This window comes from Aplidium turbinatum, chromosome 7 (assembly GCF_918807975.1).
Source record: "Aplidium turbinatum chromosome 7, kaAplTurb1.1, whole genome shotgun sequence".
NCBI classification, from domain to species: Eukaryota; Metazoa; Chordata; class Ascidiacea; order Aplousobranchia; family Polyclinidae; genus Aplidium; species Aplidium turbinatum.
The window spans coordinates 820,498-845,977 of record NC_137478.1 but is presented as its reverse complement, the minus strand read 5'-3'; the positions used below and the strand labels follow the sequence as shown (position 1 = coordinate 845,977).

Here is a 25,480-nt window from a genome sequence, read left to right as displayed (position 1 = left end):
ATCAAAGTACTGACGTTTTAATATCGCCCATTCGCCCTACGGACCACGATGAACCGATGGCTGAGATGTTGCGATTGGAAACGTTTTCCGTTCTGACTAATATCTTTATTTGAAGTCGCTTCATTGGTGAGGATTTGAACCAGTGTCGCTGAGATCTGCGATGTGTGTTGAGTGCGCTTTTGGAAGGAAAGAAATTTGAACCAAATTCAGGTTCTTGGGATTAAAAAGATTTTCTACTATTTCTGCTGATTTCGCTCTGTGGATTCCCATTCCAATAAATTCCCATTTCAATGGATTCCCATTCCAATGGGTTCGCTGTGAACAATTGAAAAATTTATCGCAATTCTTGCGTCCTATGTGAAAATACTGCAATAAGTTTTAATCGAAAAATATAGTTTTCCATCTTGAGACGGCAGAGCAGCATATCAGGCACGCACGATATCAGTTTATATCGACAAGGGAGAGAAGTTGGTTGCTACCGACATGGGATTCGAACCTCTCTCTGTTGATCTTATACAGAACCGCGGATGAATATAAAGCTTTCAAAGATGTTAAAAGTTGGAAGTATTTTAAAGTCGGTGATTAACTTTCAGCGGGAATTTGTAGTTACATCAACAAGTGGCAGGTTGCAGTGATAGATTGTTAAACCATTGATAACTGAAACGTGCAAATTTGTTGAAGTTTTCCGACGAATGAAAGCACTTGATCTAGAAGAGATTAGTTACGTAAATTAGACGTCATAAATACCCAGCGGTGACCAACCAGGTTTCAATTGATCCAAGCAAATCATATTTCATCTTCACCAATTCATTGCTGTCAGAATTTCAAAACCCTTGATTTCAAGGGAACTTAACTTTCATTCGTGCTTGTTTTTATATGTAACTTCTGACAACACCAGTTTATTGCCTCCAAGATACAACTCTACACCCCACTAAGATATGAATATTTGTGCTGTGCTTTGCTGTGTAAACAAAATTCATCCTTTGTCAAATTAGATCGATTAGTAAGGTAGGTTGGGGCCAGGCGCGGATCTGTGGGGGACCCAAGGGGCCCGGCCCCCCGAAATTTTGTGAGCAATTCTTGAATGGTTTGACATGCTTCTAAACAGCTGATATTAGTCCCACAGGGTTACAACCCCCTTTGGAACGCGTGTGACGTCACGATATTGAGAATGATGTTTTCAGTCTCTATGTCTCTAAAACAAAGTTTGCCTAATTTTCAGCGAAACTGCATTAAAAGAGCGAGTTTTGCCAATACCAAACATTCAACCATCTCAGCCAGGAATTAGCAACAAGAAAACATAGAGACTTAGCTTTATTACTGAAAAAATGCCGAAGAAAACATGATCTTATCCTTTTGCTATGCCACCGGACAGCACCATTTTACAGGAATATTTATACCCATATTTTTGTTGAAAATGCTCTCAGAATGCACCAAATTCAAAGTAATTTTTCAAAATTTTTTGGGGGAGGCCCCCAGACCCCCACCGCTGGGTGTCGCCTTTGGCGAACACGCCGTCGGGCTTCGCCCGCCGGCCATCAAAACCGCCCAAATTCCTGGCTACGCCACTGATTCTTCATATCTGTTTTTATCTTTTTCTTTCTTTTTAATTCATTTTCAAATTTTCTGGCCCCCCCAAAAAACAAATCCTAGATCCGCGCCTGGTTGGGGCAACACTAAGTTGATGACATGACTTGGTGCCTTGCTCGAGCGGACATGTGCGCAATTGTTCTGTCGTGTCACAGTTGCACCGCTATTCAAATCTAACCTCAGTATTCGAGCAATTACAAAAGGTAAGAGGTCGCGTTCCTCGGGTCAATGCCCTCCATGTTGGGGGAAGATTATGCTTGGCTCATCAGATCAAATTTACTTCTTCGAAACTTAAAGGTTTCACTTCAGACAAAAATAATTTGCTATTTTTACTTTCATTCCACTGCGGAAGTTGGCAGCTCCATGAAAGGCTGGAACCGCTTTAGGGCATCACGTTACGGGGAATCCCCTCTGCGAACCAGCATCAAAGGTAAAGGTTATCAGATAGTCGAAGCAAAAATCCCCGAGTTTTGATCAACATTTTTCGCTTCTGTAAGGTGCTTTCCTGTGTTCCACAAGCAGATGCAGGTTTGAGCAGGCGACCTTCTAAACCTGCACTATCATTGTCTTAATGAATGCTTTGAACTTTACAACTTGGAAGACATACAACAGCTGTTATTATTATCTTGTGGTGCTTTTGCCCGCCGGTACATCATCATGATTTTCTATTTATTTTCAGAACATTGTCTGCATTGTGATCAGAACCTTGAAGGTGAAAGTTGAAAACAATGTTTGTCTTCCAACTTCCAACCGTAACATTGGATTCCCAGGTAGCAAAATCCATCATTTTTGCATTGATTCAAGGTCTGCAGTTGAATCAATGCAAAACTGATGGATTTTGTTGTCTGGATTGGTGGAACTTTTAAGTCGATCTCAAATTTACCAAAAGTTATAATTATAAATCTTAAACTTGAAGGGAACCAACTCTGTTTACGTTGATTCAACATCTGGCAACGTTAATTTTATCAAATAATTTTTGTTTTGCTAGCATGGCAAACCAGTCTTATCAGAAATGTGAACCTTTCGCCATCATCCATCAAAATAAGGCAAGAAACATTACTGACATGAAGCACCACGAAGAAACAGGAAGCCTGATCTACTTCAGTGCAAGTGTTATGAACCGACAAAGAATGTACAAACCATCTGCGCTGTTTCCAGCAATCGTGGCAACAAACGAACATTTAATTTAAGCAAAAACCACATTCCACCAGATTGTATGGCGATGACGTCACAACACAATGATGTCACTGCAGCTGAGAGATTCTATAAAGAAAAGAAGAAAATTGCATTCATAACAATCACCTGTCCCCCTGCATCAGGCGTCAACGACCTATACTTTCCATCCAAAAGTAAGGAATTAGCGTGCACAGGATATTGTTGGTACCGTTTTGAAGTTTTTTTTTGTATGAGCCTACCTGTAGTCGAACCTGGACTTACCAAACTGCAAAGTTCGTAATTGTTACAACAAACGTTCAACGTCTGCAAACGTTAAATCAATGTAAAAATGCCGGATTTTGTTGTCTAGGTCGGCCATTGTAGTGATAAAAGATGCTATTGCTGTAACAAAACTAGGGGTGGTAGAAGTAGGGGATTGCTCACTCAAGAAGAAGGTGGACAACTGGAGGGCCATAGTGTTATGATAAAATTTGATGCAACTACAGCTTGAGGTCTGCCACCATATGTCGCATACCCAGGTGCAACGTGTTTGACCTGTCTACGAGTGTACAAAGTGTGTATTGCCAAAATAAATGTATGAAAACATATCATGCTTATGTAATGCTATACTAGTCATAATAATGCAGCAATAGAATGTACGCTACAGAGCTAACAGTAGTTAACCAGACCTCACACTGCTGTAGCTAGGTTCTGTCAATGTTCTAGCATCCTAAACCTCGAGCAAAATATAGCATTTCATTTGTTAAAAATGAATTTACGTAAAAGCAAAGAAAACTTTTGCAGTTCTGCCAATTTTTAAATTTCTCAGTGACCCTCCAGCCGTCGATATCGCAAGAAAAATCAATAAAGCGAATCGTCCCGTTATTCCACTGTCCCAAAACAAAACCGACTCTTCCATGACGAATGATGTCAGAAGATTAGATGCAGCAGTTGTGCAAATGTCAGCATAACCAAGGTGACGACTGCACACGAGAAGCACCTGACTAAATGTGGTCTTAAAATAATTTTACAAAGTTCTAACAATTGTCGGAGATTCGTTATTGCGTTTCTTCCAGTTCCTGCCATCAGCAATAGACAATAGATTAACAACTAATTAGTCAATTACCAGTGCAACACATATAGCAGAATGTGAATATCACCAACTGATCTGCCATATATGGCAAAGCTGTGGCTTGCTTAAAAGTAACAACATTTGTACGAAGTTAATCCTGAGAACGTCCTATAAGTTTGTTGGGGGTTCTAGTGCGTCTGTATGACGTAACAAAAGATGACAAAGATAGACTATGTGGCATCTTTACGTTCTGACGATGGCATCCAACATTTCTCGGCGACTTAGACTATTCTAAACTTTCCAAGATAATAATTGTAATAATATAATGTTGCTCCCATTGAGACAACATGCATGAACGATTGCTGCTCATTCGTTCTAGAATTGCTTGAGTAGAAAAGACCCTTGCATGTGCGCCCTTTAGTCTCTAAGTTTGTGCGCAAGCCGACCAACTTTGAGGTGGTTGGAGGGGCCGTTACTGCAAATCAATGACAATTTGGCTACAATTAACTACTTTGGATTTTATTTTGAAAGCTCAGATAGAAAAAGATTGTCTCAGCTTGCGTTTGAACAAGATGACTTCAATTACAATCTTCTTCTTGCTCTTGCGGCCACTGCAGGTCACGTTGTTAAATCTAGACACAGCAACCAATCGACAGTGTCTTCGTCGAGCGTTGTTACGTCCCCATGTCTATCCCGGGGTCAGTATACAGGACATTGATAGATAATGTGGAATTCAGTCTGAAAATCTGAGCCACATGCACACGATGGTGAGTCGGCGAGGCCCCATCGAAATATGTTGCTTTTGAAACGGCCCACCCCCAGATCGCAAGCGATTGAGCTTTATCCATTCCTTCCGAGCTAGTTCTGCTCCTGGTGGAGTGTAACCCACCTAACCCACTTTTTGGAGTGTGAGTTTAGAACAATCTGGTTGAGGAGGTGGTCATCCCTTGACATAGCTTGTAAGACCAGACTGCGTACGTGATTTTCCCAACGAATTCTACCTGGGGCGATGTCTGATGGTACCGGTAGAAAGTCAGTGGGAGTTGGAAGCAGACAACCGGTCATTCTTCTCATGGTGTTGAAGGCAGTGCAGTTCAATTCCAAGGCACCTCATCTTTTTTGAGTTTGCTATAGCCCAGCTTTGATTGTTCTTATTTTAATAATAATGTAATTTTAATTTTAATACATTGATTCCTGAGGGAATCCTACTTCTTTCCAAGAAGCAAAAACTTGAAACAGCTTTCACCTGAGGTTTGCTACAGCCTCCAATATGCTTGCAGCGAGATTGAGCGAATCAAAAGTTACAAAAGTTTTTTTGTTTATTTTATCCAAGTTTTAGCCCGCTTGTTTCCATTATGTTTATGTTTTGTTTAAAGCATTTCTCTTCCCGGATGCTAGATCGTGATCCCTCCCGGATGCCTCCTTTTCCGTTCCGTTTCCTCAAGCTTTGTAAACACAATCCATGGAACTAATCTCATTGTTTTTTTAAACTAATCTAAACTCACGGTGGCAGGCACAGAGAGCCGACAACCCGTGCGTAACCTTTTTGACAGTCTGGAAAATAAATGCCACGTGGTGGGGCAACTCAGGTTGAGCGCATTAGCTACAGAGGCTCGAAGATTTGTAGTTTTTATGACGTAATAATCACCGTTGTCGCTGTTTAATTAAAGATTAATTCGCAAACTAGCGCACACGCTATTTCCAGCTAAATAGAAGGCCACTGTGAATATATTAACCTTCATTGTTAAGTAATTGATATGTCTAAGTATTATTGGTTATATTTGACCCAATTATGACGTCATATTATCATTGCAACACCTGTAGCGGATGATTAAGAATTTTCAAGAAAAGTTCTTTGAAACGTTTTCAACAGTTTGTCTTTTAATTTTTATGGCAAGTTTAAAACCAGTAAATGGGTCTATGGTGGGCCATACAGTGGGCCTATGGTGGGCCATACAGTGGTCCCATGGTGGCCATACAGTGGTCCCATGGTGGGTCACACAGTGGTGATATTTTTACGACGATAACGTCGGAGCTAATACGTCACGCAAATATGGACTGTTCTAAAGAAGTTACAGCTTCAGCAGGTCGGTGTAGAGGCACAACTGAATAAAGTATCTACTGTAGATAACTCAGCAATTATGAAGCTGAAAGGCGCCAAGTCTCTCAAAACGAAACTAAACCTTTCTGATATAACAATAAATTCGAAAAAATTTATAAAGTTCAACTGCAGCAAGCTTGTTGCCGGCGAAGATCTAGCTTCCGAGTTCGCGAGCTGTTGTTGTTCATCGTTTTTGTTCGGCTCAAAAGCGCCTTCCATTCTCGTGTTTACCATTATGACGTCATCGGTATACGTGCAGAAAATCGCGGCGGGTTGATAGGAAAATTATGTTTTCAGTATGAAAAAGTTAACAGACTAGATTTGATGGCTATGCTACTGTAATAAAATTGCCAAACAGCTTCAAACAAAATGTAAGGGCATCTGTGGTGCACGGAAATCTATTGTCTTCTCAGATCCGTATTCTTTAATAAGAGCTCAGCGAGCTTAAAAGGTTCCGCAAGGGCTCTTCGTTTTTTGAGGGAATTGATTTCTTACTTCAGTAGGGATCTTCTTCTATCGAGTCTTCTAAATTTGGTTGATACATCACAGATCGACACATTCTTGTGCGACGGAGTTGTATATTGAAAGGTCCCACTTGGTGCACTGGATAGTAAACCGAGAGCACACAAGAAGATGGTCTGCTGTTTGGGGCTTGGTGCCACAGATACATATAACTGGGCCCGTCTTGTAGCCCCACTTTACTATTGAAAATTTGGGTGGAACTATATTCAGAAGTTTTAGTAGAACTCGCAGCAACAACTGTGTAGAGGGCTGACAGGGATCGCGGCGTGAATGCTTCTACTATAATCTCACATATCGTAAGCGATATTGATGCGTCATTCTGAATTTTTGGATCACCGTGCCGCATTCACACTCCAAGTAGACCAGTTAGTTAAACAACAAATTAAAAGTTGAGGTTGCGGGAAAAACAGAATCAATGTCGGTTGCACTGTCGAGTGGTAAGAGCCAGGTTTGACGTTCGAGAAGACGCGGGTTCGATGCCGCTCAAAAGCATGCGGCTGTGTCTTCGGCAAGACACTAAAAGGCACGTCTGAAGGTGGTCACAAAGATTGGCTTTCTTGCCTTTCAGTTCCCTTAATCTAAATCTTCAACCGGTGTAAGCCTGGACATGACCAAGAAAGAAACAGCATTATTAAATATCTGACCTTGTATCATTTGTAAATGTTATTACAAAGGTAGTTATTCCAGTCATGCGGCGTCGGCTGATGGCGACGACAAGAAGAATCCGTTATTTGCTAACTACCAAGCGCCGCTCTACTGGATCTTGCGGAGAGAAACGCGAAGTTAACAAAAAGTAGAAACAAGTGTTGACCTAAAATGTCGCCCCCTCAAGATATGGACATTAACCCATCCAAGATTACTGGATGCCAAATGAGATGCCAATAGTTTATTTACAGTGAAAGATGGAGAGACTCTTTTAAATGCATCTGGGCGTGGTCTCTTTTAATCTACATTTGTTTCGCCCACCACAACAGGTTATGGTCCACTGAACACAGTAGCAAATTCCCCGTCTTCCCAGAACGTGGTGTCCGGTCAATGGAAAGCGTGTCGCGACTTGCTTCATTACGTCATCATTCTCTATCGAACAAACCTCTCGAGGTATTGCTCGGACGAGCCATTACCTCGGTGGCCTCTGTATCTAGTGGGACAGGGTTCAATCCCACGACTTATCATTCTAACCTATACACTTCAGAAATTGCACCGATGTATTGTCGCACCGATCGTTGCGATAGTGTACCGCGGGGAATTTAAAATGGGCAAAGAAAGTGCAAGGACGTATTTACATCGTGAGTGTGGCAATGACACCAACAAGAGAGGCTGCAAAACTTGAATAAAGCCCAGCTCTAGTAGAGCCACAATAAATACATTGCAACACTTTTCATTTGAGAAATGTGGCTGTGCAGCCCCAATAAGGAATACGGGTTTTAAAATATAGACTAGATTTTTGTAGGTCTCTAAAAGCTATTTCTTTTTAAAACTTCACCGTTTCTCTCTCTCTCTGCAGGTATCATGGCTGATACAGCCCTCGATGTACAATGATGTTCCAGTTTGATCGATCTCGTGCGTCTTGCCAAATTTTTCACCGTTTACCGAGATGAATTCTGGGTTACTGGAAAACTGTTTGCTAATTTTAAAGTTTGCTTTGGATGAAGAAGCTATTTAAATCTCAGACTGTGAGATTATTAACTTGACGCCAGTGCTGCCATATAAAAGGTAAACAATTAACATTTAATCAAATCTCCTAATTCAAGCGGTTGATATTTGTTTGTCAGCACGCCGCACTTTAGGTCACCGGATGATGAACTCGCGAAATGAGGCGTCATTCCTAGATCATCGGCTTTCGTATTAACATAGATCGTGCAATCGTGATCCAGAGCGTTAATTTTACTAAGTTTTTGGAAGTTGGGTGATGCGTGAGAAGCCTTGTGAAGTCACAAAGGTCGTGAATTGTTTAAAGAGGTAAACATTCGAAGGTATGGCCAGTCATAAATGAAGTGATTATGAAGTCACTTGCCTTCATTGTCAATCACAAAGCCAGTTGTGACAGCAGACAAGCTGTTCAACGCTCAATAGAATTTATTTTAAACAAAAGTTTCCGCAGGCAGCTGGAAAAAAAACAAAGCAGAAAAATAACGCGAGCGCTCAAAGCGATCAGCTTCCGATGGAGGTTCCTTCCGGCAGTTCTAAAGTGAGCTTAAAACAGAGCGTCTTTGTTTGGGACAATTACAAGCTATCTTGGCTAGAAGGCTTCGGGACCGATAACTGGATGATTTTTAAGATTGTGTTTTGTATGAATTTTTTGTTTCTATTATTCTTTGACTCCAGTTCATTATTTGATTGCTGCTTAACAATAATGCTCCAGATGATGATGCAGCGGAAGAAGAGAGGCAAAATAATTGAAAAAAATTTGGTCTTTTTTCTGGAGCAGGATAAAAAGCCGCCTCTCGCTTAATAGGAGTGCGACCAAATAATTACAACCTGCTGCAATTTAAGTCAGATATTTATAGTAGGAAACTTTGGATAAATAAGTTCCAGCTTTGTCTTGCGACAACTTTGGTGTAGTTTGACCTCGTGGTCGTTGAAATTAAAACAGACAGTGGTCATTTGTATCACGTCACTCAATAATTCCAAAGTGAACTTTTTGTATCGAAAGTAAAGAGCTGCCAAAGCTTGTCTGAAGCATCGCCATGTTATTTTAGGCAAGTGAAACGTCATATTTTCCAGGTCGCATTGACAAATGCATTTTAATGAACACAATAGGTCAGCCGAATCACGAATACGTGACTAAGTATAAGTCCAACTGCGGTGCTTTCTGAAAACATTGAATACTTTTGTTAATATTTATTTTATATATTAAAAACAATGAAAACTATTAATACTACAAAAAGTGCTCAATGCTAAGCAAAAAAGCAAAGCAGAGCGAATTAAATCAAATATAGTTATTGCTATCTGAAACCTTAACAGCCTGTTTCACCTTTACGGATCATCAGAAGTTCTTATTCAAATAGAATTCAACAAATAGAATTCGTCAACAACAACAACATTTTATTTGAATAAGAACTTCTGATGATCCGTAAAAGTGAAACAGGTTGTTAAGGATTCAGATAGTAATAACTATATTTGATTTATTTTATATATTATATGACATTAATAATAACATATTATTGCATTATATTTATTTATTTACTTGGTTTTCAATTATGAAATTTTTATTTCCACCAGATTCTATTTTCATTTTAGTTTGTGTTGTTATAATCAGAAGCTTTGACGAGTTGCGAAAGTGAATCTCAATATCTTGTTGAAGCAATCACAACGATTAATGCAATGCACATAAATGAAATCGAAGTCGGCTTATCTCAAACATCAATACGTGTGAAAGATGAATACATCGACAACTCAATCCATTCTCCGGAACGAGAAGGTGATAGTCGCGTTGTTGATTATTACGTTTGAATGATGATAATTAGATGATTCATTGTTGGGTTGAAGCTGCTTGCAAAGCGCAGACAGCATCGCGTTTTCGTGATGGATAGAGAGCTACAAAACTTGCATTAAAGAATTGTTCGCAATAAATTTATATTCTCAATCTGCTCAGGAACCAACCGCAATGTGAACAACGAAGTGACGTCACCAGATCATGACGTCGATGAAGACATAAAAGAGGAAAGTCCATGTCATTCGCCGATCACGTCAACAACATGCTTATCAGAGTTGTCAGCAGGTGCGATTGTGATGTCATCAATTTACATAATAGCGTCACCGCACGGAAAGGTAGCAACATGACGGGACATAGTATGTCACAGTGACGTCATTGCTAACGAGGTGACTTGTTCAAGTGACAAAGATTTATATTGGTTCTCAGAGACAAACTCACTAATCTTTTGTAAAACATGATTTGAACAATGTTGTACAAACCTGTCTTCGGTTGGTACGTCATCGTAACGTTGCTTATTGTTGCAGACTCTGGCTTTATGCCGTCATCATGTCAAACGGAAAGATCGCAGTCTACGTCACCTCAAATGACCTCAACGGAAAAAGAAGGTTTGTAGAATTCCTTATAAAATTTCGTCGCCGAGTTGAAGGTGTGAAATTTTAGATAAATCTTTATCACAGCAGCTGTTGTGGCCAAATGACCTCAGCGCATTCCTAATAAGTGTTTAAAATAAGAACTTTCTTTCTGACGCCTGAATCAATATAAATTTGAAGACGCGAGCTCAAAATTCGCCGTTGCGTTGTCGCTTGCTCACAAAAGAACGAAAGTTTGCTTGTCGAAAATTCGAATTGTTTTCATTGAGAACCAATGCGGCCAATTAAAAGCTACTGAGGGACGCTCTTCAGAGGCCAGAAACTTTTGCTTTTCCAGCAATCTGAAATTGAAAAATTGTAAACTTGTTCAGCCTTTCCACACGCTCCCTTCTCTGGTGATGCGAAGCCTCGGAGTTTGAACTTGATTTCTTGCGAGGATTGTGGGCTGGTTTGCGCAGGTCAGAGTCACTATCAAGTCCACATCAGATCGCACACTGGTGAGATTTTGACGCTAAAACAACGTTTTTTTAAGTATTCAAAAGGTGTTAATGCCAAAAGAAATATATTATGTCACAAAAAAAATTCTATGAAGCCAAAGGATTACAGGGAATAAATGTAATCGATACAACGACATGACATCAACATGAAACGCTTTTTCTTCAACAGGAGAGCGTCCTTTCAAATGCACGATTTGTGGGGTGGCCTTTACCCAGAAGGGAAACTTACGACGTCATCACAAGATCCATTCTGATGAGAAACCCTTCCGCTGCTCCATCTGCTCCTACAGATGCAGGAGGAGAGACGCTCTTAATGGTCACATGAAGATACACTCAGGTAGCTTACCCGTACATATTGTCGTTAACAGTCTGGCAAATGTTAAGATTCTAAGAAACCTCTTTTGTAGTTCATGGCAATATAGCCTTGGCAGGCAAGTTTTCTCAAAAACTTTGTAAATTCTATGATAAGCAAACTAAAGCTTAAAAATAGAACTCCCGGAATTCTTGTGATGCTACTGTGCTTTGTGCATTGCTCATTGCTGAAAGCTCATTGCTACAAACTTAGCGTAATATGAAAACAAGTGTTGCCTCATTAACTTCGCACATTTTCGGATACTTTCGGAAAAACGACCATCAATAATGAGTTGTGTGGCCATGGGTTTGAGTGTCTTCCTGTTTGAGGTGAATCTTTCATGTAATCGCGGCTGGAATTGAACCTGGTGCCTTTTGTGTATGTCATTAGCAGTATCGTGTTTCTTGACAGACGTCCGCCCGTACAGATGCGTCCATTGCGCTCGAAGCTACAAATCGCGGCAATCGCTGAGGGAGCACGAGCCACAATGCTCGTACAGGAAGATCACGGATACATCTCCAGGTACCTGCCATGAAAGATGCATGAGACTTTCTTGAAATTAAACAAACTATTCCAACAATTTTATGGGTTTGCATGTCCCGTCTCGGTTGACTGAAGTTCGATTTCTCATTAAACCATCAAGTGGATTCACGTTTTACCGTTTTACGTATTTTTCAAATGATCTTTCTACATGACTGTGATAGCTAAAGATGCTATTACTATGGCGAAATCGATTCTTAATAAATTACAATAAGATGTTAAATTGTTATACAAATGTCAGCATTTGATGAATGCAAAATAGCAGAACAGTCAAGTGGATAATGAACATGATGTGAATTGCCAACGTGGGAGGGATTTCTCCACGACCATCTTTTAAAGGTTTTCCAAGTTAGCTTTGTGGACTTGAAAATTTGTTATGTAACTTAAAAAGTTAAATTAAACTCGCAACGGCTGTGATTGATGAAAGAAATATTGTATGTTGTAAGTATGGTAGGGTTTGAACTTGTACCTTCATGCGGTTACAGAGCTGGGTTTTCTTTTTAGTTTCGCCTCTCAACTCTTCAAGGTCTACCACATCACTCTCTCCCCAGAAAAATCCCTCTCCACTGTTTTTTCCGGAGAGCCGGCCCATCTTCCCAACTTCAAGCTCTTTGATCCCGCAAAATCTCATCAATCTGGCAGCCCTATCGCTTCACCAAGCATCGACGTCTGTATCAAGCAGCAGCGGCAAGAGGAAAGCTTCAATCCCGCAGAAATTCACACGGTTTTCTGATGCCTCATCTGTCGTTAACCACAAACATGTGAAAGTTTCTGCTTCGGTGTTGCCCCGTACCAGTCTACGAACTCCACTAGAAACCTCTTTATACTTCATGCCGTCAATAATATCTTCTATGATGAAACAACGCTTGAACGACGACATCGAACTTGATGAGGTAATGATAGTTTGCTAATTGAAATGATGATAATGAATTGAAGCCGTTTTGAAACAAACTTTGCACATCGATGACTTTTAGATAAATCCTCAATACGTTTTATTGATATCTTCATCAACTTTTAAATGTCTTCACTGAATTAACTTTATGCATTGCTTAATGTTTCAAAAGCGTCAAGAGATTTCACAAAACGAAGCTGTCGATTTCTCGATGAAACGAACCTCAGCGAAACAAACAGATCTTAAAGAAAAAATTGGTGGGTGTGTTATGGCTGTAGAAGTTTGGAATACTTTGATAATTGTTATGCTGTCTTTATTCCAATGAGGAATAGGAGTCACATTCTGTTTTGTTTCCAGCAACCGTCAGCTGCGGTGACGACAACAATCAACCGCCCCCGCTCTCCTTCGTCAACCAGCCGCAGCCAATCGACTCCAAATCAAATTCGCCAAAGCCATGGATGGGTAAAGAGGGGAAGTCCCAACTAGCCAAGGGGTTTCCCAGTCAAGAACGTGCAGGTGACGAGGGTGTGACGTGTTACGAAGCTATCGATTGCGCCTACTTTATTGTGTGTGTTATGGCGTCATATTTACTCGGTTCGGTTAATTGTGCGCCTTCTTGTGGCTGACTTGACAGCCCCCTGTTGCCCGGTTGTCCGCCCCAATAGCTCAGCTTATTGAATATTGTCACCGCAAGCAAGCTCTTAATGATTTGACTGCGTGACAGGCTACTGGAATACTGTAGTGTAGAATGTAGATGGATAAGAACCTGACTTTTTGAACGAAGAATCGGCACGATCAAGTGACGATGGTACAACTCTCGTGGTGTGCGCTTGAGATGATCCCAGTTTGATGTCAAACATTCCAGCAATTTGACAATTAAAACTTTCAACTTTTAAGATTTTTAAACTTATCCTGAGTTTGAAATCATTTGTCAGGGCCGTTGAGAGAACAATTTGGGCAAATAGATAGAATGTATGGGTATAGATACAATACAATATACCCATACAATACCATCTCAATGTTTGTATCAACAAGATTCTCGGGCCCAAAACCAAAACACTACTAAGATAAACGCACTATATCTAAAGAAGATGGTTTCTTCAAGTTTCCAGGCTCCCTGGAAAGGTCCGGGGGCCCTAAAATTATCTTGGGCCCAGCTCCAAAAGTACCACTTGGACCCCCCTGTCAACGTTACTGTCATTTGTTGTCAGAGAAAAACAATGAAAGGAATCATGTGACCCACCAACAGCCAATGACAAGTAACCAGGACTTCCCAGAATATGAAAAGTTGTCTGGAAGCGCTCGAAGGAAAAGGTCTCTTTGTTGGAAAGAGAGAGGAATCGTTCTGGGAAATCTAACATCTTGCAACAACAAACCAATGGTAAGAATTCTGGTTTAGTTTGAAGTTGGTATTCTGTTAAGTAAAGATGACAACTCGTTGATACAATGTTGAAAACAGTGCTATTGGGAGTAATATAAATTGGGAGCATTGGTGTGAAATTGCATCTGGTATAAAATGGGAGCTATTGGGAGCAATGGTCTCTTACAAACAATGTTAAAATTACTGCTATTGGGAGCAATATAAATACTGTAGTCTATAAAATGGTCTTCTAACGAGCCCTCCACAGTTAGGCTACCTACTAAGTTCCCTTCCGAAGCAGCATCCTCAGCTGAATTTGACACGATTCCTTTTGTGTTTTAGACTGATTTCGAAACTCTCTCATTCAATAACACTAAAACGCCAAAGCACAATGAATTCACGCGCTCTGGTAGTCCTCTTGTGACGTCATACAACCAGTCAAAGTACTCTACAATGATGAAGCATTATGACGAAGACAGACAAACCCTGCTCGCTGGAAACAGCGGAGAATCATCCAAATTTGGGTTGAGAATATTTTCAACAAAGGAGGAGGATGGGGGTGTCGAAGAGGTGAAGGCTCTCTACTGTCCTCACTGCCGCTGCCTTTTCATCGATTACGTCATGTTTGCCATACACGCGGGCTGCCACGGACGCAGACATCCTTTTGAATGCAACGTGTGTGGCCATATAGCGGCCGATCGGTATCAGTTTCAATCGCACCTGACTCGAGGGGAGCACCTTGTGACAGTCTCCAATGACAAAGAGGGAGATCGAAGCGCTTCTCACAAATCCACTGCAGAGCTAGAAGCAATGATACGCGATGACGTCATCGGTCACGGTCGGCCACCCACCAAGAAGAGGCATCTCATGGATACATTTGGAATCCGAACTCGAACCAGCGTTTGTTGAATCGACGTCAAAAGATCTCCTCCCAGCCCGTAAATAACTTTGTTTTCGTTGAGCCGACGTCTAAAGACGTTGGCTCATTGCAGTGTTTATCAAAATACGTCAATGATATAAAAGGTTTGGAAGATCATTCTTACATCATTTTTAAAGTTGGAAAAAAGCTGAAATTACTTTTCTTCTAGTATTCTATGTGCTTTTCTGTGTTTACAAATATTTTATATCTTTCTTAACTTCCCATAGAAGTGGAGGAACATGTAAAGAACTTGTTGAAATTATTCCGTGAAAACAAGGAACTATTTATTGTGATCTTTATTTTCGCATTGTTGCTATTTCGTTACTCCAGTGATGACACTGCTCGACGTTTATCGTAGTTGGAAGATATTTATACAAACATTGATACAAGAACAATTATGCAGAAACAATTACGCTCTCACTGTTTAGCCTACTTGTGACGCAGCATGTGAAGTCAATAAAAATGTGTTCTCTGCATATCTTCATTATAATAGGCTACTCCGAACAGAGATGGGATATGACGTAATAATGGTACAAAGGGATGGATTTGCGTACAAGGAGTTAGGAAAATTTGTCGATGGGCCGCTTGACTTTTGGCAGGCCAGACGACCATTGTGCTATGACGGATGAATATACTTTTTTTCTTCGAACTATGCGAGTTCTGTGCGCAGGGCCCACAAGACGGGGGGACAACCGGTGCATTGCACCGGGGCCCGGTGAGTTCAAGGGGGCCCGACAAAATGTCTAAATTCACGCGATAAAAAGATTGATTTCAACGATTTTTCATAAAACATTGTTTTTAAATTAGTTCCGTATGTCGAATGGGGCCCCCCTTATGGGTAACCTAGGCTATGCCTTTTTTTTAAATTACAGAATTTTCAATTTTTTGAGTTTAGGGAGGCCCGACAAAATGTTTAAATTTGCTTGCTCAGGTCGATTTTGCATAAAATATTGTTTTTTATATGAATATTAGTTTTGTATTTTGAATGGGCCCCCTCATGGGTATGGCCTTTTTTAGAACAACAATATTTTCATTTTTTTGCGTTCAGGGGGCCAATAAAATGTTTAAATTTGCGTGTTAAGGTCAATTTTGCATAAATTTTTTTTAATATTTTGAAGTTGGTATTTCTTAATGTCATAAACAATAGCAATGCATTCATTCTAAGTTTGCTGCCCTAGTCTCTGCAGATTTCAAGGTCAGAAATGGTACCTGAAACTTATTGTATGTTAATGTAAAGCTGTAAGCACACATATGCAATGCTATGTCAGTCATGTCGGATAGTATTGCAATTTTTATCTTCGAAATGGCTGATTTTACCCACTTGTTGCCAGAGTTAGGAAGGGTTAGAGTTAGGAAAGGTTAGGGTTTTGTTCTTTGCCCAGGACTAAAAAAAAATATCCAAAATACAAGTTTTTGTTTTCAACAGCTATAAACTTTTCTTCAAATTAGGGCAGAATTCCATATCTGACAACGCTATTGAGGCTATATTTACACTATGTAGTGTTTTAGCATTTTATCTAGTATAACTAGTATAACATTGTGTATAACTAGTATAACGACAACAAACACAAATCAAAGATATCATTCAAACAATAAAAAGTTTAAAGTGGAATTGGGCAGGACATATCATGCAAACAACTGACAACAGATGGACAAGAAGAGCTACTGACTGGATACCGCTTGACAACAAACGTAAAAGAGGGAAACAGAAAACAAGATGGCGAGACGAACTCTACCAATTCGACAAACACTGGACACAAACGTGCAAAGACAGACAAAATTATAAAGATATGGGGAAGGCCTTCATCCTGCAGTGGAACAACAATGGCTGATAATGAATGATGATAACTAGTGTGTATCTGTGAAATTAAAGTTATATTTACAATAGTACATTGTTTGTGAAATAATGGAGTGTTAATACTTTAACCTAATTTATTCTTTGTAAGAACGCGCACCGCAAATTTTGCTTGTGATTGGTGAGATATCACGCGACATGTCGGGCTGGGGGGCCCGGCAGCGAAAATTTTTTTCCCACCAGATTTCTGTCTCATTTACATATTTTGGTAAAAGTTTGTATTAAAACCGTGTGAATGCAACATTTTCTCGTTGGCACGGTTGGATCAGTGGTTTCATCCTCTGCCTACTGATCGGGAGAACGGGAGTTCGAGGCCCGTCGTGGTCAAACTTTTTTTTTCTTTAAATTAATTTTTGCGGTGCACAAGAGCTTTTCAAAAAAAGTAGGGTTAGGGAAAGCTTATATTTTATTATCATTGCACAATTTCATTGGCAAATAGTTATTTCGCAATCTGAATCAACCAATCTCTCAAAACACTTTCGGAAAATCTTGCTTTTAGAGTGACTAGAATCAATGACAAAAATCTCGTGGGAAAAAAAATTTCGCGGCCCGGCAGGGCTCTTGGAGGCCCTGTCTGTGCGTATAGATTAGAAGATTTTTGTATTCTGCAAAGCAATCTGGTCTGAGAAAAGTGGAGTCGCTTCCGCTTGTGACTTTCCTGTCTGACTGACTTTGATAATTTTCTCGTGGCTATATACAATACGTACCCATGCAAGCACGATCGTCCGCCCCGTTAGCTCAGTGGTTACGCGCCCGGCTCAAGATCAAGCGGCGCTGATTCGACTCTCGGGGTGTGCGCTTGAGCAACGCATTTCAGGACTGCTCACCAGCGGCACCTAGTGAATGGAATAATTCTCCGGCAACAACACTTCAACAATCGAAAACTTCACTCTGTCAATATCGGTGACCGGCCTTGCGTCAAGAGCCTCTACAAGAATGCGAAACTACCAGGAATAACCTATCAAGGCTTTGTCAGTCTGAGGACAAAGATTCAAAACCAAACCAGCCAACGATATGAGTGACATGATGAGGACCTGCCCTGTTGGTTTGGTGCGTAATATTCCAATAGAAAGTAATAGTTTGCTGAGCGATGCATTGGAAATACGATTCATATTTATACGTAGGATTTTTAGGAACTTTTAATTTTTTGGCATCTTGTAGCAGTAATCAGTCGTGCGCCACCTTGAGAGAATTTTTTTCGGATTTCCACCACCGTAGGTGTCTCCCTGGTACCAACGTTACTTTTACGCGTTTGTGCTGCTTTCAGTTTGAAATATTCACCTGAGTTGCTCAGTTTTTCTCTGAAAAATCGTAACAGAAACAGTAACAAGAAGTTCCTCGCAATGACGTCATTGTTGTCGTTGAACATCGGCCAGCCATTCATTTGTTTGCGAATAATTCATCCAGTCAGAAAATCATTGTTTTTTCAACTCAGTGTCTGCTAACATTGAAATAATGTAAAAAAGATGATTCACTGGGCGGCTGTTCAAATCATGCCGGGTTTGCATATCTTCGGGGAGCCCAGCAGATGATATCAGCGACCGCCAATGAGATTTGTGTACACATGCTACTACATCCGAGGATGCAAGGTGCGTGAAACATAAGCAATAAGTATTCCAGCTTTTCTTAATTGTAACAACGTAGCAACCGAGTTTCAAGAATGCTTCAGTTATGTTCTGAAGCAGACGGTTTACAATAAAATACTAATAAAAACATTTAAACAATAAAGAAAGCACAAGAACCCCGATCAAGTGTTCTGCCGTTCGATTCCAATTCTACGTTGAACTGCACTTCAATAAAGTGACGAACGAATTCTTTCGGAGGAGATGCAGTATTTTCACTGAAAACAAATTCCTGGAAAATGAGCTCGATTTTACGGAAAATAAATTTGATTTATTAATAAAGTTATTGCGTAAAACACATAAAAGTTTCAGCTGATTACAACGTGATAGAATGGCATCGCATGATCGCATGGTTGAAGGTCGCGATACAACGATTTGGATGATAAGAATAAAGACTGTGGCGAATCCTTCTGTGTGATGTCACACGTAAACGACGTCACAAAAAAGAATGAGGCAAACAAAAAGGAAACATGATCTTAATGGGAAGGAAGAAACATAAAGGATTGATTGGTTTAAATTAAAGGATTTTTACGTTGAATCAACGTTTGAACATTTACTGATCGAGGAAACAACCAACATCTATGGACGATGAATCCACCAACAAAGTTGCTACAGTTCATTACGAGTCGTGGGTTTATATGTTTGAAACAATTACCGGTTCAGAACAAACATCCAGGGGTTGAAAATTACCCTTTTTGGTTCAATGCATGAAAAATATTTTGAATTGTTGAAGCTAAGCGCGTGTTTAACGTTAAAACAACCAGACAATCCCACATGCAACTTCGTCAAGGTGCTCAGAATGAGGGTTCCCAGCCAGCCTACCCAACCTGGGGCTTCTTCACGTCGGAGCGCGTCATTTTCGATCGTTTGGTGTCGGCAAACGTCACAATGGAAGGCAGTTTCGTCATTTCCGGAAAATCGACGGAAGATTTTGAAGGAAACCTGGTTAAGGAAGAGTTTGCTTCAGCGTCCATCAGATCTTGGGCATATTTCCTGACCTGCTCTCTGTGCTGGAAGTGCTGTTCGATCATCGAGAGTTTATCCAAGTTGCTCATGTCGGGAAGGTTTGACCACGAGCGATTGTGACATGACAAGGCAATGTTGTCAATCGCCATTGTTATCCGCCCGATCTCGCTCATACCGGATCGTCGTGCTTTGGTGTTGTCATTCATCTGTTGCTCCAGTCTTCTAGTCCTCCTACCTAGCTCCTCCTGGTACTTCTGCAAATCCGCTAGCTCCTGATTGATGAGGAGTCTTTGTTTTCCTCTCTCCTGTCGCATCAGCTCTAGTTTCCGTTGACCTCTTTCCATTTTCTCAGATCTGTCTTTATTTCGTTGGATGAGATCTTTATGTGTAGCAGCAAGTCCCTCGTGGCGTTGGATGAAGCTTGAGATCATGTTTTCTTCTCTCATCTCAATGTAATTATCTGGAAGATTATCAACTACTCTCGCCATGAAATCTGCAAACTTTTTATGTTGTTCCAATTTTTTTAACACGTTCTCCTTAGTCTGTTCGAACTGCTCCATCTCCAGTTGCATCTGGACAAGCTCCAAAGATCTTGACTTATTTGCTCGCACTTCCTTCTGATACTTTTGCAGAGCTCGATTCCTCTTCGCTTCATTTTCTTTCAAAAATTTGTCAAACTTGTTCACCCGCTCCTTGATCTTCTCTTGTTTCTTCTTCAGTAATTCCTCCTTGGATTTATTTGCTTCCATTCTCTTTCTGAACTCTTCTCGTTTTGCTGCTAGTTCCTCATCCACCACTTTAACCTCCACAGCCTTCCGTAGAAGCGATGTCTTCTGGAGGGTATTGATCCCAGTCCTCAGGAGTTCGTCAGACGTTTCCTTGACAACGGGAAAGCGGCGAATGTCGCCATCTGGAAAGAAGAGGACACAATGTGACCAAACAAGCAAGAAGAAGATCAAGATGTTTGCAGTAGGGAATAGTTTTAATAATTTTGCTTTGATTTAAAGATGGTTTTTGAAAACCATGGACAGATGATAGCAACTTGATAGGATTGAATTGCATAATTCATAAACAATACATAAAAATAAAAGATAACTACATAAATTCGAACATTTTCGGCAAAACTTTCTGCCTTCGTCATGAAAGTAACGTAATTCATGTAAACAAAACAACAGATATTCGTGAAATGTTATGACTGAAATTAATTACAATCTGCAATTGAGCTACGTATAACCACAACTGAAGAACAAACACAAAAGGTGTTAACACTCTGTTATAAACTATACAGGAATGTGGTCACAAGACAAGATGGCGAGCGGTGACAATATTAAAGAGATCAAGGAAAACTACTAAATAACATATAACAAACGTCATTTAGTATAAATTTAACAAGAAAGATGCCCCTCCAGTAAATTATTGCTTAAAAAATACATCTTTCTTGTTAAATTTATACTAAATTACGTTTGTTTCATGTTGTTTAGTTGTTTTCCTTGATCTCTTTAATATTGTACCGCTCGCTATCTTGTCTTGTGACCACATTCCTGTATAGTTTATAACAGAGTGTTAACACCTTTTGTGTTTGTTCTTCAGTTGTGGTTATACGTAGCTCAATTGCAGATTGTAATTAATTTCAGTCATAACATTTCACGAATATCTGTTGTTTTGTTTAGATGAATTAGGTTATTTTCATGACGAGGGCAGAAAGTTTTGCCGAAAACGTTCGAATTTATGTAGTTATCTTTTATTTTTATGTATTGTTGTTGAATTATGCAATTCAATCCTATTAAGTTGCTATCAATGATCTGTTTATGGTTTTAATAATTTATTTTTAATTTATAGAACCTAGTACCTGTCCTACATGCAAGCACACTCTGGTAAATGTCTACGTAGATTAATATACATAAGTAAGACAGTAAGTACTACTGCACACATGTGAAGCAAATCCATATACTGTAGTAGTGTAGTAATACAGTATAAGGCGCCAAAACAATTTTTGTATAGCAAAGCCGATATGTTCCTCCATCCATAACATCTTCAAAATTTGGACAAAACCCAGCGAACAATTGTACAAATATTTTTATTGTCCGATTGATATCTTAACAACAATAGCTTAAATCCTTATGGTTGCTGCTAAATTTTAATGCATTTAAGTCATGCATTCCAGAAGCAAAGTTTGCAGAAGCTATGTGTATGCACGAATGGGAGAGATCAGTGACAAGAGAGATCAGCCAGCAGACTGTGGCACTGAAGCTTTTCAACAACTCTCATTTGTTCAAGCTGGGGTTACCTATGTTAGAGTTGACTTTGTTCTACAATGTACAGATCAAACAAAGTCAATTTAGATCAATAAAAAAGAAATAATGAATCCAAAAAATTATCAACAAAAAGAAACCTTCTGACAGGTGTCAAACCCACAATGCTTGATATGAACAACTTGGTTACATGTCTTGCAATATAAATAAATGTAATGAGACTGAGTAAAATCAGCCGAACAAAAGTTAATATTTACATTTTTGGTTCTTTCTTTGTTTATTACAAATAAAATACTTTCACTCAAGTTAGATCAATCGTACATAGCAAAAAAGGTGGATTTTGATTGTTTAATATCTCTGTCATCTTCAGTTGAGCTGATTCGAACTCAAAAACTGAATCAATAGGCTATCATTTGAATAAGCTTAAGTGAAGATAATCTAGTAGCCTTCTTCTAAAACTCGACTTTTTAACTGTATAAGGGTGAACTGACTCATATGAAAATAAATTCATGTGCATTTTAAAGAAATCATTATGTTTTCTCTGTATTTTTATTTTAGTGGGTGTCTACATAAATAAAAGTTGTTCATGGCAGGAAATGGATCTGACTTGCTTGACATTTTCAATATGATGTTAAGCTAGCCTACTTGTTAATTTTATAAAAGTTAAGAACAATAGAACATACATCAATATATCAAATATGATCGAACATTGCTTCAATTTGTAACTTTATGACGCAGCGTTGTGGAATACAAACCAAACCTACTACATTATGCATTAGCCTGACTTCAATGAAAGGGAGACACCTACTGTGCAGCATCACTAAAAACTCCAAGAAACTACTGATTCACATGTGATATGCATTAAAGCTGTATCACCTTCTTGTTCGTGTTCATTGAGTTGCGTTACAAAGACGTTGCTCTTTTGTTGCTTAAGGTTGAGTTGGTAGGTCCCATCATCACTCCCTGTTGCTGCCATAGGCATAGTCACTTCACGTTCAATTAATCAAACAAATATTGGAAGTCTGAAATTGTCACAACAATAAGCAAAAGTAAATTGAGAAACTGTAGAACCACATCGTAATGTACTTGTGTACAAGAACTGGGTGGCATAGCACTAGCAGCATACTTAAAGTGAGTTAAAATGTCCAAAAAAATACGAAGTAGAAATGAAAACCTTTAAAAACAATTTGTTTATTTTACATCTTCAACAAAATCATTTGATAATTCATAACACCTTTAAACTGTGCAATGGATGACATGGCGTCAACAATACAGCATGTTGTGTCAGGGTATTTATTACTTATTATTAAGTCTTTATTATGATTTATTTGGTATTTATTCCTGTTACTTTATTCATTCATTTCATCGATGACAATGATGACAAAACAACAATATTCAGTAGAGACCAGGTTTACCAACAACAAACAAAAATGGAAACATTAATTATCTTGCAGCAGTTTGCATATTATTGTTAGTAATTTACACATAGCCTACGGCATTAGAATCAATATATATTGACATATTCTGTTATTTTGCACGCAGGATAATCATGACATTCATGTTACTGGATTGTAGATTACAAATCATTGACAAACATTTGTCAAGTGATGGCGTAGGCGACTGCCGGCTAGGCGTACAAATCAAATAGACAATATGATGTGGATGAATGTATAAAAAGCTCAGATAATTATGTAATTAGCTAAATACTATGCACCAGATGAATCCTGCAGTTTTTTTTAAAAAAAAGAATCATTTGAATTACTACATTGAATCAAAGACAATTTCTGAAACTGTAAAGCGTTCATGTTACAAGCAACAAATCTTCAAAACCTGGAGTATTGGCAAAGTCTTCCAATTGTTGTTGGTAATGAAAGAGAAAATATTAAGATGCAGCATTCTTTGGTTTAGCTGAACGAGCAAATGAAACAACAATTGGTTTATCGATAAGTTGGTAGCCATTTGTAAGCTTGACGGCCTTTATAGCTGATTCAACTGTAGGTAGACCAACAAATGCTTGGCCCTTCATACGGCCTTGCATCATCACTCGTACATCAAACATTTTTACTTCTTCTTCATCACTAAGATTAACAAAATGACCAAAGATATACTGAATATCCTTTTCTGTAGCTTTCTTTGATACATTTTTTATATACAAACGACACGATGGTGATCCGCACTTGTAATTCTTAAACAGTGGCATTGCAGACATTTCCTTAGATGACAGTTTGCCTGATAGTAGCTGCTGTAGTGTAATGAAATCTTTTGTAAGGACATAATCTCCAATGTCTTTATGTTCCTGTATGTTTAGTTGTTTGTCAAATGGAACTATCTTCCCAAATCCCTGCTCCTCATTCTTTTCTTGTCTGGCCACCTGCTTATTGTTATCCAATTGCACAGCATCCACTCTATCACTTTGTATATCCTTGGTATTTATAATTTGCGGAACCGATAGTGAGATATGTGGTTTTACTACTCCTGATGCTTGAGATTCAAATACCTCAGAAATCTTGGTCTTTTGATCAGAAGTTGTCGGCTCGGCTGCAGTGGAATTACTAACTTTCATTCGAGCAAGTTTTCTTTTTGGTGAATTCGACAGCTTCAATTTTCGTTTATAACTTTTAGTTGCTCGCTCTGGAGGCAACAAGTTATAATCACGATGAGCTAATTCATCATCTTCAAGTTCTGATTCTTCTGATGACTTGTGAGACTCTTGTTGTGTGACGTTACTGAAAGAATGTGATGGAAGATTTACAACTTTACAAAAATGATCGATTAAAATTGGTGGAATAAATGTATTGGGAGAAAATGGGGCATACAAGTTCATCTTGTTCATCAGGTGCAAAACTTGAGTATAAAACTTTGGAACAGTCAACAGAGCTCCACAGATATTCAGAAGAATGTCAGCATTAGGTTCTGGGTATGCATATTTCAAACAGGGGTTTGAACTATAATCCAGGCCAGATAAAGAAATTTTAGGAAGTTTACGAGTGCATTTGCAACTTTTCTTTAATATGGGAGCGTTTTTATTATTTTTATTATTACCCTGGTCTTTTCCATTATCAAAAGTCGCATTAGATGAAGAAGCTTCATTCTGTTTTGAAATGTTGGAAGAATATTCAGCTGTCAAAACAGATCCTAAAACCTCAATTTGATGAAGACGGTCCAATGCTGCAGTGGCATGAGCAGAATCAGGAAAAGTAGCAAATGCTGAATGTTTCATGCGACCTCTGTCTGGCATGACACAGACATCTGTAGCTCCAAAACATGACAATAAACTTGATCTTTCCTCTCGAGTTAAAGTAGGAGGTAAGTTCTTAATTAACAACACTTCACTCTTCTTTCTATTTTTCATGATTTGACTATCAGTACAAATTAAGAATTAGCAAATTGGGACCTGCAAAAACAGAAAATATTAATCTCAATCAACATGAAAACACTGTAGCCTACATATTCTTATATGCACTGTCGTTTATTTCCGCCTGCACACATCCAGGATTTTTTTGTTTACTATTGATAGCCAGATCAAAATTACAAGTTCGCCCCGATACCTAAGTGGGTAAGCGCATAACTTCGTAAACAAAAAAACTTCAAGATCACGCGGCGCTGGTTCAACTCTTAGGGTGCGTGCTTGAGCAGCGCATTTTAAGGACTTCTCTAAATTCAGCGACACCTAATCGATAAAATAATTACCCAGTAACAACACTTCAACAATCGGAAAACTTTACTCTGCCAATCTCGGTAACCGACCCTGCGTCAAGA

The 25,480-nt window shown here is 39.2% G+C and overlaps 3 protein-coding genes across 3 annotated transcripts; 1 reads left to right on the top strand and 2 right to left on the bottom strand.

The window, feature by feature from the left end:
• The first annotated feature begins 2,579 nt into the window (after positions 1–2,579).
• LOC145774461 (uncharacterized) lies at positions 2,580–15,440 on the top strand. Its single transcript, XM_082585716.1, has 13 exons — positions 2,580–2,700; positions 2,802–2,939; positions 9,700–9,861; positions 10,036–10,161; positions 10,401–10,481; positions 10,838–10,963; positions 11,133–11,300; positions 11,727–11,837; positions 12,360–12,748; positions 12,920–13,004; positions 13,105–13,263; positions 13,959–14,128; positions 14,450–15,440. Exons 1-13 carry the CDS (start codon positions 2,580–2,582, stop codon positions 15,014–15,016), a joined length of 2,403 nt encoding a protein of 800 aa, XP_082441842.1. The 3' UTR covers positions 15,017–15,440.
• Positions 15,441–18,493: 3,053 nt separating this feature from the next.
• LOC145774351 (coiled-coil domain-containing protein 42 homolog) lies at positions 18,494–22,743 on the bottom strand. Its single transcript, XM_082585580.1, has 2 exons — positions 22,598–22,743; positions 18,494–20,379 (listed from the first exon to the last, which is right to left on the bottom strand). Exons 1-2 carry the CDS (start codon positions 22,701–22,703, stop codon positions 19,322–19,324), a joined length of 1,164 nt encoding a protein of 387 aa, XP_082441706.1. The 5' UTR covers positions 22,704–22,743; the 3' UTR covers positions 18,494–19,321.
• On the bottom strand, positions 22,743–25,111 carry LOC145774350 (RNA-binding region-containing protein 3-like). Its single transcript, XM_082585579.1, has one exon. It carries the CDS (start codon positions 25,071–25,073, stop codon positions 23,604–23,606), a length of 1,470 nt encoding a protein of 489 aa, XP_082441705.1. The 5' UTR covers positions 25,074–25,111; the 3' UTR covers positions 22,743–23,603.
• Between the last annotated feature and the right edge of the window lie 369 nt (positions 25,112–25,480).